This window comes from Phoxinus phoxinus (assembly GCF_949152265.1).
Source record: "Phoxinus phoxinus genome assembly, chromosome: 14".
In the NCBI taxonomy this organism is placed as follows: Eukaryota; Metazoa; Chordata; class Actinopteri; order Cypriniformes; family Leuciscidae; genus Phoxinus; species Phoxinus phoxinus.
In genome coordinates, this window is record NC_136889.1 from 9,560,378 (window position 1) to 9,575,843 (window position 15,466).

The 15,466-nt window shown below is 37.0% G+C and overlaps 1 protein-coding gene across 1 annotated transcript; it reads left to right on the forward strand.

The window, feature by feature from the left end:
* The first annotated feature begins 8 nt into the window (after positions 1–8).
* pprc1 (PPARG related coactivator 1) lies at positions 9–12,303 on the forward strand. The gene is made up of 14 exons (XM_079634474.1): positions 9–227; positions 1,957–2,094; positions 2,187–2,339; positions 2,459–2,524; positions 2,721–4,518; positions 4,586–4,639; positions 6,577–6,637; positions 6,924–6,991; positions 7,579–8,233; positions 8,329–8,538; positions 10,830–10,905; positions 10,997–11,118; positions 11,197–11,348; positions 11,677–12,303. The coding sequence occupies exons 1-14, from the start codon at positions 147–149 to the stop codon at positions 11,775–11,777; spliced, it is 3,735 nt and encodes a 1,244-aa protein (XP_079490600.1). The 5' UTR covers positions 9–146; the 3' UTR covers positions 11,778–12,303.
* The last annotated feature ends 3,163 nt before the right edge of the window (positions 12,304–15,466 follow it).

Sequence of the window (15,466 nt, forward strand, 5' to 3'; positions counted from 1 at the left end):
AGTTAGCTGACGGTCGATGACGCATAATTGGGGCGTGACTAAACCCGTTCAGTTGCCGGGAAAGCAAATAGCACGTGGTTTGCAACCGGCTGCTGCTGCGCCTGCAGTTGATTCACGTTTTTCCACACACACAGTTGAGTTGTAAGATGGCGGCGCGGTGGGGAACAGGCGAGGAGATGTTAAAAGCCTGTAATACTCAAATGTTCTCCCCGGTGAATCTTGACGAGGTGAGAACTGCACATATTGATTCTTATATGATGTTGTGCCAGAATGAAATTGATGACATTTATCACTGTGCCAAATATAGTAGGTAAATACGCGATAATGTGCAGGACTTTGTGACACGTGGATGCTGATGCACCATCATTTTTTCTTCACATATGGGAAAAAACAGAAAAACAAACAGATTTAGCACTCTCCAGGTGTTGCTTGATTTCATACATGTTTACACTGAACTCGTTTGTCAATGGATGGATGCAAAAGTTTTGTCGTGTTAGATGTTGCCATGCATTTGCATTCATAAAAACTTTATCAATCTAAACCAGTGACTAAACAACAAATTATCGTTTTTTTAAAGAATGAGACAGTTTTGCTTTTCGTAAAATATAAACGCATTGTTTTGTGGTTTAAATGCTATCGATAATCTGTTGCCAGGAATTGTTTGCTGTTTGAATGTGTCAGTTCTGAACAAATATAATTACAATTTAATGTATATGTATTTTGAAATTATTTATTAAGTTCTTAGTACACATGCCATTGTTGATTAAATATGGCTTTCTTGTTGTTTGTTGCATTTTCAAGTAACTCACACCCACGTGGCTGACTCAAAGAATGAATCTAACAGTGTTTATGTATGGTCGTACATTTAACTTGAACATTTAACACTGAAACTGCGATTATCAGGCCACGGACACTTTTTTTATGTATTCTACTCCGAGTGTTTGCATTTATCACCTATTCATTTCTTATATGGCATGGTCGTGACTGTGAATTAAAAAGTTAGCCCCATGTTGTTCAATGCGGTTTGCGTTGACTAGCCGCCCAGCACGTGGTGCAGGTATGAGTGCTACAGTCATGTTGAACCATGCGTGTTTACTGACAGCACTCTTTAATTCAGCCCGTTTAGGTTTTAAAACGAAAACGATTTGTTATCAAGCTGGCCTAAAGATGCAACCTATATATATTTTAAGAAAATGACAGTGGGCATGCAGAATGTGTGGTAGCGCACGGCGTGTTTTGAACTGTGCCGGTGTTGGGTTTGCCCAGTAATGCACTGCGGCAGGATGACGCGTGTGCGCAACACGTGGTTGTAGCTACAAATTAACGCATGTATAAATTGAACGTGCTTGTATTTGATTATTTACCTGATTATATTTACCACAATTTTTAAACAGCTTTTTACATTTGCTCAGATTTAAATAGCTTGTCTACGCCTGCTCTTTTAGTTTGTTTTGCTTTCAAATTCATGAGAATTATTAAAATGATTAATACAAAGAGTTGTTTATTAACAATGTTTCACTTGAAGTCATGTGAATAAATGAGTCTATGAGCTGTATTAACACCAAAGCTGACCATAACATCAGCTGCTGTAGAACAGGCCAGCGATTACACGCCTTAAAGACAGCACATTGTTTGCAGTTGTTAAATATGGGAGCATGAACTTGTTTACAAACTCGGCTAATGCATATTTAACCATGCAGTGATTTCTGGTTTTAGAAGCATATTTAATTCTGAATGTTTTGTTCTGAAAACATATGATATTATTAGTACTTAAGGTAATAATTTTGTGTAGCATCAGCCAGACTGTCCGGTAAACTAATGGAAATGACTGTTTGAAGTCTTGTTTCATTTAATTTTTTTTCTATGGAGTGGTGATGGGTCAAGCAAGACCAAACATTAAAGTCTCCATCTCCATGAAATAAAAATGGACATTTTATTTTTTATGGAATATTGCAGGCAGAGATCCTTCAGGGAAGCTTTACTGGAAACTGTCTGGAGTATCCCAGCCTTAACAACGAAGATGCTCTGGAGGTTTTGCATGGCTGCTTGGATCCTTCTATTCTGTCCATTTTTGAGGACAACCCCACTGGAGAAGTAAATAATGCCTTTATAAAACTGTTCATTGCATGATTTAGAATTTCATGTCAGTCAGCAATGGTATTCATAAAATGCTTCCTTTGTTTCAGGTTAAATGTAATCTTGATGAGGAAAGTGAAGCAACACTGCTCACAGCTCTCACTGAAATACTTGACAATGTTGATGATGAGAACTTGTCCCCTTTTGACACACTGCCGGATTCAGATCTGTTCTCAGGACAGAAGGGTCAGGAACACTCACCGGTGAGTCTCCAGTCGGTCTTCACCTGTCCAAGCATGTCAGGAATGCAATAGAAAGCTTTTTTTTTTTTTTTTACAGCTTGATGCATTTTCGGATACTTATTTTCCTTTATCCTCTCTAGCTGAGAAAGTTGTTTTCACGGTCTCCTCCAGAGGCATTGATCCATGCAAGACAATTTCCTGGAAAGGTATTGAAGTTCTGAATCTTTATTCTTCGTCCATTTAAAAAAAAAAACTAAATATATAGTTTCATTAGATTTGTTGTTTTTGATGGCTGCACAAATGGCTGCTTGATTTTTCTTTTTTTCGGGGAGTTGGGTCTAATTGCGTTTTTTTTTTTTTCAATGTATAATTAATGCGAGACGCATTATGTTTTTGTTTTAGAGTCTCCCACGAATGCAGAGAGTATCCAAGCAGAACAGTGAAGGAGAAGAGGAAGATGGGGATGCTAGTTTTTTAAACCCAATAGTTAATATTGATTTGTCATCACTGGAGGAATTTGATTGGTGCCTTCCAGTGTCTTTAGAACAGGATGGCGAGAGCATGCCTGTCACTCTAGGTGATTTAGTAAAACACATGCACCCTTACTGCATGACATTATGTATGGAAGGAGAAGAGGGACAAGAGCATCTCCTGCCCGAGGGGGGCCTCGTGCTAGAAGTGGTTGATCAAGGAGAGCATGGAGAGCCCATCCTGGCAATCCCAGATCTCGGCATCCCTTTTTCTCACACAGACTCCGCAGAAGGAGAGCAAAGAGTCCCGGAGAAAAGCATAAACAAGCCGGAACCAAATCCTGAGGATAGTGCTGAAAAATTCCCACCACCTTCTGAAGTATCTCTTGTGGAAGTGGAGAAAAAGGTTGGCAAGTTATGTAAAGGGAAAAAGAAATGTAAACCTGTTAAAGCTGATCTGGTTGAACAGAGAATTTTGAGAAGCTCAAGAGTTAAAGAGGAGCCTCAGAAGAAACCGCAGAAAGAACAAAAGAAGAAAAAGGTGACTTTTTCACCTGTTCATTTATCGGCAGAGCCTGAGAGACCCAAAATTGTTCGTCCAACACAGTTGATGACCCCTGAGCCACAGGTTGAGAAGGAGCACATCGTGACCCCTCAAGCTGAAGCAGAAATCACTGACTCGCAGCCAGAGAACAAAGTTCTTAAAAAGTCTTTAGAGGAAGAACCACCCTCAAAACAAGAGCCTGTTAGTGAGCAGCATGCTGTTTGTCAGCGTAATGAAACCAAGCCCAAACCTCTCAGTTTACAGCAGTACCGTCTCCTCCGCCAGCAGAAGAAACCAGACCCTGTGGACAAAACGGAGGATTACAGCACTAAATGGCCCAAGTTGCCTGAAGCGCCCAAGGAACTTCCCCTAATACCTTGCCTGCCAGACCCAAACCCCAGAGACCCACGTAAAACCTTGCATACTCCTGGTAAAAAAGACCTTGCACCTGAAATCATGCCTGCATGGCACCCGAGAGGCCCTGCTGCTCCCCCAACACCTGAAGCATTACTCATCCCTCCAGCTTCACTGATAGGTTCCTCTAAGAAACCTGCAACTTCTAAAGCATCAACCCCTCCACCTTCAGGTACATCATCGGAAAGTTTACCCCATCCAGTCCACTCATCACCCCAGAAACTACCTACTACCATCAGTGTGCCACAAAACACTATTCATACCGAGACCGCTACCCCGATCAGGCGTGTGGCTGAGGTGCCTCCTGAAAGGATGGTTTCACCACCAGTGTCCACTACATCTGGAGACTCTCACGGTCTCAATGCACCTAGTCATAAGGAATGTTTACATAGTAACCCCAATGCTGCTCATGTGTGTGAAGGTGTGCCGTCTAAAGATCCATCAAGGCCTCAGATGATCACTACACCAGTTAAGAGCTCAAACGCTCTTCCTCTTAAACCTAGTGCTGCTGTGCCTGCAAAGAGAGAGACCGGGCAAGTTGTTTTGGCCCCCGTGTCTGATCAAGCCAAAAACACCCTGCCAACTAATTCTAAAAAGCTGACCTCACGGTTACAGCCTCATGTTGCACAGATAGCTGTTCAGCCGTTTTTCTCAGCTCAAGTTCAGGCTAGAGTTGTTGAACTGGCAGAGCAGATGAGGATGGTTTCTTCGGATATCACCAAACCGAAGAACACCACAGTTGAGCTGATTGAGTCATTCACAAATGAAATTGGTGAGCATTTTTTCATATGTAATTAAGAGTTTCAGTTGATTGGATTATAATGAACTTTTTCTTTCAGGTATTGAAGCTGCTGATCTTACAAGCCTCCTGGAGCAGTTTGAGGAGTCTCAGAGTAAGTGATGTGTTTGAGCTCTTTTTCTTAAAGTATTTGCTCACCAATTTCTTTGGAAACCAATGTGCCTCCGTAGTGAACACATACACCTATACTGCCATCTTTAGAATACAGACCATTAGTTTGTAAGCAACTAGGGCACACTAACATTTGGAGCTTGGAGAAAGTTGGCATTCCTGGGAAAAAGGAGTTTGTCCATTTTGCCAGGTCAAGCACAGATTGCAAGTACAGAGTTCACAGTTTAACATGACCCAGTGGGTTAGATAAGACTGTTGTCAGTTGTCACACAACCGTGTTCATCTAACCTTGATGTATTAACCCTTTGACTGTCACCGTCCCACAGGTGGGACGTTTGCCAGTATATTTTTAAAACAATAATATCTTAGTAAAAACCTTAAGTAATATTGACAAACTATATATCATTTGAAAGCTTACAATCTCTATTTTTCATATTTGGTGACTGATTTTCAAAATAAATTACAGGGGAGCTGTAATTTATCAATTTGCAACAATAATATTTTCATACTCCTAAGGTGTTCAGTCCTTTATTTTGAAATAGTGATGAACATGAAAAATCATGAAAAAAATGGTAGAAACCTCAGTTTGTTTTCATGCCAAGAGTTCAAAAGATAGCATTTGTTCAATTATTTTAGAAAAAAAGGTCTGAAAATGTTTTAGAAATAAAGAAAAACCATATATGGAAATGGAGGCGCCCTTATATGGGCAGTAATGTCAACTAGTGAAAAAGTGTGGTACTGCGCCCAAACAAAATCTTACTGAAAGCTCATTTTTTGAGATATCAACCTAAAATTTAAAACACAACTTGTTCAGATTTTTGGCTTTGATTTTTGTGCAGTTTTAGAGTTACCCAGGTTTTGAAAAAATATATTTTATATAAAATATGAATAATTTTTTTATTTTATTTTATATTTTCATAAACTCAAACTTCTATAACTTTTTTTCTGTTACACTTTTTTAATTTATTTCACTTCTACAAAAATCTGCCAATTTTCTTCTTAAAAACAAGACCAATCTTACATTCATATTCCAAAGCATTCTTGAGTTACAAACATTTAAGTTCGGAAAGTGCATTTTCATGTATATTCAAAAAAAGGGGCGTGACACTTAAAGGGTTAATGGCATTCGGTTCAAATGAGGTAAAATGGCCTTGATGTTTGTTCCCTTTTCCTAGTGGAATTCTGTTTAACCAAAATAGTGTAGTTGCTGTAAAATGATAAAACATTAACCAGTCATATAGAACCAGTCCAGCTTAAAAAAAAAAAAAAAAAAAGAGGGTGTGGTATTCCTAAAGGTGCGGTCAGATTTACCATTGCTTGGCAATTTCATGAGCAAAATCCAGTCATTCCAATAGGAATTGGCCTCTGTGGAAAATAGGAAACTGCTCATTTTCGAGTTTGTGAGTTCACTGTGGTGAAAGTTTTAGCTTGAAAGGGACTTCTGTGTGAGCTCTGCTTTATATACCACAACCTTATTAATAATAGACAATGAAAATATTTGCCCACAAAAACGTGCTTAAATTACACTAATGTGATTATGTGACCACACCTTAAGGGTAGGGTCTGTAACTTTAAGAGAGGGTGTGGCTTTAATGAAAACAGCTGCTATGTGTTAATGTTCATTGAGCTGCTGGAATTCTGCCCTGTTAACAAAACCATTTTAAAACCAGTTGGCTGTCTTTGTCTGAGGACATGCAGGGGCTGAATACTGACTGTGTACCCATTAAACAAGCATTTATCTTTAGTCTGCTGTTTCTCAGCTGAGTGGGGACGTTTTGTAGTGTATCACAATACATGCTTTTTGTTGTGGCTGTGTTCTGCTAAATACTGAACAATTTGATTGTTGCAGTTATTTTAAGGGTCTCTCCCACTTTCACCTCCTGTATTTGGTCATTCACAACCCTCCTTTTTTCTTTCCAGCAAAAGAAGAGCCAAAGGTACCGGAGGTCTGTGGTAGAGCAGCCGCTGTAGGAAACTCCAGGTGAGTATCATGAGGCAGAGTGATGGAGTTACCCTACAGCCCTTGTGCTGCTCGTGCACCAAACTCAATGTTTGTGTGTGTGTGTGGCCATAAGCCACATTTCACCAAGACCTACCGAAACAAATGAAGTCTCTCAACATGACTTCAGAATGTGAAGGTGGCCATTAGAGACAAACATGAGCATAGCTTGTGTCAGTCTGAGTGATGTTTTAACAACATCAGCATTTCAAATTTTTTGATGTTGCCATTGCAAATTATATTTATTCATGTTATTTTCTTAATGCAGTTGTGAGCAGCAAGTGGAGACTAAGGCCCTGGAGAAAACCCGCAACCATGACCTGGGAAGCACAGCAGGTAAAATAAATAATAAATAATTTAGTGTGCAATATATTTTATATACACTATTCAAAAGTTTGGGTTTGGTAAGAAGTCTCTGATGATCACTGAAGCAAAATGCAGTGAAAACTGTAATATTGTGTAATATAATTACTTTAAAATAACTGTTTTCAATTTTTTTTACCTGGCAAAGGCAATGCTGAATTTCCAGCATCATTACTCCAGTCTTCAGTGTCACGTGATCCTTCAGAAATCATTATAATATGCTGATTAGCTGCTCAATAAATGTTTCTTATTATCAATGTTGAGAATTTGTGCTGCCTAATGTTTTGGTGGAAAGTGATACTTTTTTTTTTTCAAGATTCTTTAAAAGTTTAAAACAACAGCATTTATTTGAATTTGAAATATTTTGTGACGTTATAATGTCTTTACTGCCATGGACCCCAAACTTTTAAATGGTAGTGTACTTCTAATATAGCTTGTTGTTTTAAATAAATCGTGTATGATTTTATCTATTTTGTTATATAATGAAAACACATTCCTAGATTATATGCAAGTAATAAAATGAATAAAAGTGAACTCTTTTTATCTGAATCATCCCATAGGCCTTACACCACCTGCCACTCCCCCACACCAGATGTGGAAACCTATTGCACCGGTTTCACTACTGGGGAAAACCAAGAAGTCAGAGGTCCTTAAGCCAACTCCTAGCAAGGCCATTCAGATAGAAGCAAAACCACTCCCTTCAAATAAGCTGCGCAGCAAGCCTCTGACCCCTACTACCAATGGACAGACTCAACCTTTCTCCCTTGACCATGACTATTGCCTCCCTCCACAAGAAGCCAATCAAAATGAAGTTGGCAGTCGTTGGAATGTAAAACAACAGTCTAGCATTGTTATCAAGACTGTCGAGCTTTCCTCCATTAAGCCGGTGCAGAACAGTGTCTCCAAGACTTCATCAACTCCAGTTACAGAAGGAAACCTCAGCTTCAGTCATCCTTCTGCAGATACAAGGTGTGCATTAAACAGCTCTACCTTGGTGACTCCAGATGCCTCTCCACACAGGCCTGACTCTGAAAGCTCTTTACTGGATGAAGCAAAATGCAACCAGCAAAAACCTCTGGACTATTCTGAGTGTTCCTCCAGACAGTACCAGCAGGACAGAGGCCGTGCAAAGCGAAGATACAGAGTCCAATCCTCTAGTAGCTCAGAATCCAGTTCTGAATCCTCCTCCAGATCACGTTCACCACCCAGGAAAAGGTCCGCTTTGACATTGTCTATGGTTATTATACTCATGTATGATAATTAAAAAGTAATGTTGAGAGCACAGTATCCTTTTTTTTTTACATTTACAGATACAGGTCTCGTCACTCCAGCAGCAGATCCAGTTCTTCATCTCTGTCTCGGTCGCGTTCCCGATCCAGCTCCAGGTCATTTTCCCCACCCCGACGGCGTCGATATTCCTATTCAAGCTCACGCTCTGGATCTTGGAGTCACAGCCGCTCTAGATCCAGGTCCCGCTCTTCTGATTCTCATGGACATCTGCGTTGGAAAACTCATAGAAGGTGAGAACTGGCATGTTAGCAAATACTGTGCTGTCATCTGTATTTTCATTTGATATTTTTGTATCATTGAGATACTATTATAGTCAAATATTATGATTTTTAAGTTGTTGTTTTTTAAGTTTTAGTTATTTTGATGCATATTTGTCATTCATGTATTTTTGCTTTTAATGTCTCAAGTTTTTTGTAGTTTAATGTCATTTTAGTACATTGTTAAAGTTAGCATGAAACAGAAGTTGCAATAGCATTTTTTTTTTTACTATTGTGACATTCTGTATATCCAAGTGAAACTGCTTCTTGAACCATCAGGAATTGATTGGATGGTTGCGGTTTGCTATTGCTGTGATCTCATGTGAGAGACAGGTTGTCCTGTCCTTGCACCAGTAAATGTGTCATCAGAGGCTCTGTTTACACCTGGTATTAAGAACTATTTTCATCAATCTGATTACAAGTGTATGACGCTAAACGCGTGTAAACGGTCTAAAACATTTTGCGCTTGTCCATGTTTGACCACTTCCAGGGGTAGTTGAAAACGTATTCGACCAGATTGCTTTTGTAGTGTAGTCGCTCATGTGTTCGAGTAACCGCAAAAGACAGCCTTCTTTCCACCTTCTGATCTAATGCGTAATCATTTTGGTAAGTGTTAGCCAGACGGGATTTAAACTTTGTCGGCTGAAGACCCAAGTTTGGTTTGATGACAAATTTCTCCGTTCACATCCATTTGATATAAAGATCTGAAAAGCCCATACTACCCACCATAGAGCCCAAAAGTGGACAAAAGAGCGATTAAAACATCAGGTGTAAATGGGAATCCCTCATTTACTTGTGATCCGACCGAACAAAAATGCATCTTAAAGTGCCCCTATTAAAGTTTCCTAAAGTTGTTTGAGTCTCCTACAACAGGTTTACATGCATCAAAGGTCAAAAAACTGTTTAATTTTCTCATAATACACATTTGCACATCACCACATTTTCAATGATTCTCAAACGACTCGTCTGATGAATCAATCTCTCCAAATCCCTCCTTTCCGCGAGCTACTCTGCTCTGATTTTGCCAGACAGCTCAGTCTGTTGTGATTGGTTTACAAAACAAAAACAAACGAAAACAAAAACGTCCATTGCCAAAACGTCAGCTCTGCTTGTCCTGAGGCTTCCTACACCGTAAAAACTAAACACCGTAACGAACTGACGTCGATTGTACCATATCAATCTTAGCGCGAGTCCGATGATGAAACACTGGAACTGGTTATTCAACCCGAACCTTCATCTCAAGGACGATTCGATCAGGACGCTACTCAGTTTGAGGTACATTATGAGATATTGCAACTGTAACGTTAATTCCTCACCATCAGCATTAAAAAGTGCATGTCCATCAACAAACCGATTATTTTACTTGTACTTGTACCGAGTATGTTCTAATTTATTGCGGTGAACGTGGAAACTGTCAATAACAGTGCAAACATTAGCTAGGCTCTAGCGTGAATGACTGATGTAACATAAACTTTGGTAAAACAAATCTTGCTTAATCTTTTCTCAAAGTAATGAGAACGATCTGCGTTAGAGACCGTTTTAGGTAATAGTAGCTCTCAACTGATTAGCAGAAGTATTTCAGGAAGACCGTAATAATGTGAGTTAACCAGTTAGCAGGAGACCTACACAATATAAAATTAAAAACGAAGTATTTTGAACACAGTCTTTCAAGAGGAAGTGGTTTGCGAATCCTGCACTAAATTCTGAGATTTGAGAAGCAGTCATCAGTAAAATAAAGGGAACACAGCAAAAGTTGAGGATTATACTGCTGTGGTATCGTGATATAGATTCATTTTAACCACATTTTAATCATCACATGCTCGTCCTTGGGCAGTGAAAAAAAACTGGCTTTGTTAAACATTGTAGAGCACAGCATTTTCTCGACATGATGCTATCCAGTATCCACCGGAATCAGCTGCAGTGTTTGAGGTTCACGTTTTCCCTGGTGTCTTCCCGCACAATAAGTGGATATATGTGCAATATGCTAATGTTTCACAACGAAACGGCTTATGACTCGTTTGAAAGACGATTAATTTCATTGACTTGCACTTTCAGATTTACATTTATATTTAATATTGCATTACATCAAAAATAAGAATTACCTATTTTGATTTCATGCTGACTATATATTATTTCAGTTTATTATTTCAAGTAAAGTTTCTTTTATATATATATATATATATATGTGTGTGTGTGTGTGTATGTATGGTTTGTGTTAGTACAAGTTAACTTTATTAATCCTGATATGTTTTAACTTTTGACAGCCCTAATCAGAGGCCCGATTACCACCTTTCACAAAACTGCAGTGAGGATACAAAGATACGCAAAGAGAAAGCCATTGTGAGTATTTCAATCAAGGAAATGTCTTCATTTGTTCTTAAAGGCACCTTGGTGATTTGATTTCTGACATTTCAATTTAAATGTTTTTTAGGAGGAGCGGAGAGTTGTTTATGTTGGACGAATTCGCGGAAGCATGACTCGTAAGGAGCTGAAAGAACGCTTCTCATTCTTTGGAAAGATTGAGGAGTGCACTGTGCACTTTAGAGAAAATGGGTATGGCTTCTCTGTTGTATTTATTTGATGTATTGTTTAACATTAACAAGAGGATTGCTAACACTCCTGTTATTTCAGAGACAACTACGGCTTTGTTACATACTACAGCAAAAAGGATGCGTTTAATGCTATTGAGAATGGAAGCAAGCTGAGGGAGCAGAATGAGCTTCCATTTGACCTGTGCTTTGGAGGCAGGAGGCAGTTTTGCAAAACCACTTATGCTGATCTTGGTGAGCTTCGCATCGCTAGCTGTTCTCCTTCCATTTAAAGTAGTGATGCACCAGAATGTGGTGCTTTCATTTAACTTAAGTTGATGCAGTCAAAACGAGTCTTTGGAGAAGCGCTAATTTAAAAAGAAATCTCAACCAAAAAGGCAAAACAATTAATTTGTTAATGAAACTGACGCTCAGCTATAACTCTATTTTGGCCGAAACTGAAAATTCTTATTTTTTTTTTTGTGCCTTTTTGGCTGAGATTTCAGTGCATAATTTATTTAGTCTTTGAAAACATTCATATTAAAGCCTCCAGATGTGACAGTTTCTTTTTGATCATTTTCAGATTCAAACCGGGAGTACAATCCAAAGCCTACAAAAGGCAAATTTGATGCACTAGACTTTGACACTTTACTCAAGCAAGCTCAGAGGAACCTGAAAAGGTAACGATTATTCAAGCCACCGATGAGAAGACCTATTACCTCGGAGCGAAATGCTGCCCCACACTTCCAGTGTTGCCTCTCAATTACTGTTTTTGGTTTTTGTTTGTTTCGTTTTTCTCTTTGTTTTTTGTTTCTGCAAGTTTACACCTTCTATTGAAGTGAAGATTTGTAAGAAAAATCAAAAGTGCAAAAAAAAGATCATGAAATATTATAAAACTCTGGAATGAAAAAAAAATAGAATTTTTTTAAAAGAATTACATTTATTTAAATGTTTAATCTGACGCTGAATGTTGGAAACATTTTAAAATTAATTGAATGGAAACGTTATGTTGGGGAAAATGGGTTTATAATGCTGAATTTATTTCAATCTAAATAAACCTAAGATATAAAAAAAAAATTGTTGTCTCTTTTGTGATTAAAATTCTGTTTCATTCTTTCTTGAGGAGACTTTCGCAGTAGATTAACAAAACATTTGTTAATATGTTGTCCAAATAAGCAACATATTGATTTGAAATAAATGGTGTTTTGGGAGTCATCTTGATTTTTTTCAGCCACGATTTTTAATAGACATGAAAATGCACATTCCTAACTTAAATGGTTGTAATTGAAGAATGCTTTGGAATATAGATGCAAGATTGGTCTTGTTTTAAAGACATTTGGCAGATTTTTGTAGAAGTGAAAAAAAAGTTATAGAAGTTTGAGTTTATGAAAATGTACAATGTTAATTTAACCCATAAGAACCTGGATCAATTTCCCCTTATAAGAAAATTATGGGGGAAATAAAACCGACCAAATGGACCAATTAAAACATGTTTCTGCAGTTGTTTTTGAAATACAACCCCTCCTTGTCAAATATTTGTAATTTTACATGTCACATTGGGCTTTTATGATACATTTTTTTATGTTATATGTCACATTGGGCTTTTATTTCTCAGTTGAAAAAAAAAATAGATTTAGTCTGTTTTCTTGCTAAATAAACCTGACTTGATTCATCATCCTCCATGTCTTTCTTGGCAGGAGTGTAATCAGGGTCATCAATGTCTTCTTCCGAATCACTGTCACATCCCTCATACACTGTCATCTCCCTGGATAATCTTCAGTACATTCTGAACATCAAATTGTTTCCTGAATCTATTCATGTTATTCACACTACAAAAAAAAAGATAAAATAACCTTAAAATAGCACCAACATATATCAACATCTTGTGTTAGTCACAGGTATGCAGAATATTTTCAAAATACATTTCATTAACCCCTTAAGCAGCACCCCCCTTTTTTTTTATAGACATGAAAATACACATTCCGAACTTAAATGGTTGTAATTCAAGAATGCTTTGGTATATAGATGTAAGATTGGTCTTGTTAGAAAGTTAAAAAGTTATAGAAGTTTGAGTTTATGAAAATGTACAATGTTAAAAATGTAATTACCGGTATTAATATTTTATATAAAAAATATTTATATAGTCTAAATGCACAAAAAAAAAATCAAAGCCAAAAATCTGAACAAGTTGTGTTTCAAATTTTAGGTTGATATCTCAAAAAAATAAGCTTTCAGTAAGATTTTGTTTGGGCGCAGTACCAATCTTTTTCACTAGTTGACATTACTGCCCATATAAGGGCGCCTCCATTTCCATATGTGATCTAAATCATTATTTTTTTTACAATTTTCATACAATTTATGAAGTAGACATCCTATTCAGAAGTAGTATTGGAAGTTTGGCAGATTTTGAAACGAATGAAACCTCTAATACACGCATAAAGAACATGTATGTGCATTATAGCTCACTGCCACATGGCAAATGGTGAATCTATTTTTTTTTTCTTTATATTAAAAACCTTTTTTGACCTATTTTTCTAAAATAATTTAATGGATGCTATCTTTTGAATCTTGGCATGAAAACAAACTGAGGTTTCTATCATTCTTTCATGATTTCTCATGTTCATCACTATTTCAAAATAAAGGTCTGAACACGCCTTAGGAGTATGAAAATATTCTTGTTGCAAATTGATAAATTACGGCTCCACTCTAATTTATTTTGAAAATCAGTCACCAAATATGTAAACTAGAGATTGTAAGCTTTCAAATGATATATAGTTTGTCAAGATTAGTTTAGGTTTAGTATAAGATATTACTGTTTTAAATATATAATGGCTGTGGGCTAATGCCAATATAAGGGGTTAGTTCACCCTTACTCAAATTAAAGCCTTAAAAAGGTAATTTAATTAAGGCACAAAGTCATGGCATTTAATGTTGCATGCGTTGCAAACAAAATGTAATATCTTCCTCTGTAATTTGTCATGTTTTCCAATACAAATATCTAAACATCTTTGAATTATACATTTATTGATATGCAAATAAAAATGATCAAATGATATTCTTAAAACATTAAGAAATATCAACGTCAACGAGTTATGAAAACTTCTGAGCCTACTGGCAGATTTGATTTAATCATAAACTCACTTCATCAGTTTCACAGAAAACAAGACTTCATATTTCATGTAATTTTGTATTTCAAGTAGACTCATCTTGAATCTTGTTTAGTAAAATGAAATAAAAATTAATGGATATCTGATGGAAGTTGTATTTTCAAACTCTGGAGTGTTAACTCATTGATATTTTGTATCTCCCTAGTAGACATATTGACTAATGTATTGTGTTCTCTTCGATTTACTCCTTAATTTTTCTTTACTTGTTCTTAAAAAGTTTTAAATGTACCTTCACAAAACCTGCAGAAACCCTAAATGTCTTTGTTCTGCTGAACACAAAGGAAGATATTCTGAAGAATATTTGTGAATTGTGACTAAACAGTTGTGGGGTACCATTGATTTTTTCCCCATATTATCCAAGTCAATGGTGTTGCCCCACAACTGTTTGTTCACAAATATTCTTCAAAATATCTTCCTTTGTGTTCAGTAGAACAAAGAAACTCATACAGGTTTGGAACAGCTTTAGGATGAGTAAATGATGACAGAATTATTTTTTGGGGGTGAACTATCCCTTTAAGGAGAGGATTAGGTAATACAAGTTAAATGTCTTTTCAAATATAATGTGAATTTTACATTATATAATTACATTAACCTGTATGTCTTCCACATTAACGCTGTGTTGAAACTTTTTTTACAGTCTATGGTTGAATATAGAGAGATATATGCCTCTGCTCGAAACCAGCGCTAAAACAGTGGACCGACCGAACCATTCAGGACATACAGAGGGGTGACATTTCCTGCACAATAAGACATTGGCCGCTGAACGTGACAATTAAATATTCCCATCTCAATTAATTTATCTTAAAATATAATATTGTAATTTCAATATTTTAATTTATTTGCTTTTTTTTAAACACAAACAAAAAGTATTCATAGCCAGACTTTAAGTGTGCGCACGTCTGCGCAGAGACTGCAGACGCAAGAGATGTTCAACTCAATGCACGTCCGGTTTTACGGAAATCCACCGATTTATGAATATATAGTCGTCTTGTATTCTCTTTTTTTTAAATTCAGACAACAATAACGTCATACAATACAATAATTAATAAACAAGGAAAAGTACACGGAGTTAAAGATACAACTTTTTTATTCTAAGAGTCTCCAATTACTGTCCATGTCTATTCTTCAGTAACCCAACAAAGTTAGTTTTTACAAGTAAATCTGCATGCATATGTATATATAACGTATGCAAAATTATTATTTGGT